At 34.4% G+C, this 2,291-nt stretch overlaps 1 protein-coding gene across 1 annotated transcript in view; it reads left to right on the forward strand.

Moving 5' to 3' along the window:
• Positions 1 to 2,291, forward strand: part of LOC106515162 (voltage-dependent calcium channel subunit alpha-2/delta-4) — a gene marked incomplete at its 3' end in the record, with an annotated part of 21,084 nt that overhangs the window by 2,693 nt on the left and 16,100 nt on the right. The window contains 1 exon segment of the mRNA XM_014004823.1: positions 1,093 to 1,174. Coding sequence (XP_013860277.1) covers positions 1,093 to 1,174 — 82 coding nt within the window.

Consider the following 2,291-nt stretch of genomic DNA (forward strand, 5'->3'; position numbering starts at 1 on the left):
GATGGACGGTCTTTCTTTACAAAAATGGCTTCTTTTACTCCTCTCTCAAACCAACGTTCCTCTCTATCAAGAATGAGAACATCCTCATCTCTGAAAGAGATTTTTTTTCTATAAGAATAATTTATTACATGAACATTTTTCATTAAATATTGACAGAAATTGGCCCTTGGCTTGGACCAAGTTTTTAATTTTGCCCCACTTGTGTAAATGAGTTTGACACCCCTGGTTTAAATTTATGGGAGCTTATGTGATGCAGCTGGCAGTGAGTAGTACTAAAGAGGGCACAGGTTTCAAGTTAGAATCATAAAAAAGTAACAATTTAAAGGTTTTATTAAACCATCTATAACTTTGATTATGACACACATTGGCCGTACTTCAACAAGTATGAGAAAATGATGACTCGTGCTTTTCTGAACTCGTCCTTTCACAGAGATTTTAAAACCAAGGGTCTTTACATTCAGTAAAATCTCTGACAGCGCAGTCGTATTCACTCACGTCTCTGTTTTGACATGAACGCGGTCTCATATTTTGCTTTGAACGCATCAACAAGTCAACAAATAAACCGGCAGTCTTTGGCGCTGACGCTGGCCGGCTGCCTGCTCGATCCCTGCCAACGTATTAACGGGGAGCTGGCTGACTCCCCATAGGTTGAGCCATCTGTCGCATCCTGTCGACTTTTTTCACCTCGGTTGCAGTCGCGAGGAGGATTTGTAGAATTACAACATATTTTTGAACACTGAATAACTCCTTGCCCTGGCAGACACTTTGTCCTTTTTTCCAGTGTCACCTTGTTAGTTGATGAATGCAAAGCAACACATATTATGATTGGCAGGGCTCATTTAAAGTCTCGTGGGTCGTTTTGACCCAAAARCAGCAGGAGGACTAAATAAATCCCTCCATGTAGCTTTCAATCAAGATGCAAGTAAACATTTTTTGTCAGATCTCTGCTTTTATAAGTCTATTTCAGTTGGATTTAATTGACCGTATTTTCAGTTCAGCATTTATTGTAAGCTGCTTAGATTTGATTAAATCCTGTTTTTCATAGAATATTTTCAGCTTTAAAACATTTGATTCTGTTTTCTCTGTGTTCAGTGTGCAGCAGTGGGCTGAGACTTTTGGAAAAGAGATGGCCGCTCTGTCCTTCAGATACTCTGGAGCTAAACTTTTACAAAAGGTAAGAGACGACGCTCTTTCAYATTGYCACAACACACAAAGATGTTGGTTACTTTGGCAACCTGGTCCACATAGGAACAAAGCAGAAGAGTTACTTATTAGCTGTATCTTTGCTGTTTTAACAAACTATAAAGTATATTTTTGAGATGCATATCACTTTTTTAAGTTCAGTTCACTTTCGCCAAACTTTACTGGGTTGGAGCTGATGATGATTATCATAGTAATTAATAGTTTTTAGCATAGACTTGAATATACTGTAGATTACTGAACTAAGCCTCGCCCATACTGTCCACTGGTAGTGTCTGTGACAGCATGGAGGAGCAAAAATGGTGTCCAAAAAGGGCAGCAGCTTATAGCCTCCATAGAAACTAACAAACAACAAGCTGAACCGGATCTGTTTCACAGATTATCTGTCACGTTTTTACAATAAACTAATAACTATGTTAATTTCATTCAACAATCATATAAAACAGCAGATTTAAACCAGAAAATATATAACTTATAAATAACAATCTAAACCAGACTTGAAGTCAGCCTGTAACTTAGACTTTAGCTAGTTGATGACTTCAGCTAGTAATAAAGTATATTTAATATTTCTTCTTATTGTCATAAAAATAATAAATATTTAGCTGTCACTTAGAAAATGTTCCCTGTATACCTGTTATAGGATGAAACTTGTCTCTATTAGCTAACCAACAGGTCAAGTTCCTCTAACAGGAACCTAAAAATAGTTACATTTAAAATACTATTTTACACTCTGTACGTCTAAATATTAATCAGACATTTATAACATTATTTTACACTCTGCAGGTCTAAATATTAGAGACATTTATAATATTATTTTACACTGTGTAGGTCTAAATATTAATCAGACATTTATAATATTATTTTACACTCTGTAGGTCTAAATATTAATATTTATAATATTATTTTACACTGTGTAGGTCTAAATATTAATCAGACATTTATAATATTATTTTACACTCTGTAGGTATAAATATCAGATATTTATAATATTATTTTACACTGTGTAGGTCTAAATATTAATCAGACATTTATAATATTATTTTACACTTTGTAGGCCTAAATATCAGATATTTATAATATTATTTTACACT

This window comes from Austrofundulus limnaeus, unplaced genomic scaffold (assembly GCF_001266775.1).
Source record: "Austrofundulus limnaeus strain Quisiro unplaced genomic scaffold, Austrofundulus_limnaeus-1.0 Scaffold26, whole genome shotgun sequence".
Classification (NCBI taxonomy): domain Eukaryota; kingdom Metazoa; phylum Chordata; class Actinopteri; order Cyprinodontiformes; family Rivulidae; genus Austrofundulus; species Austrofundulus limnaeus.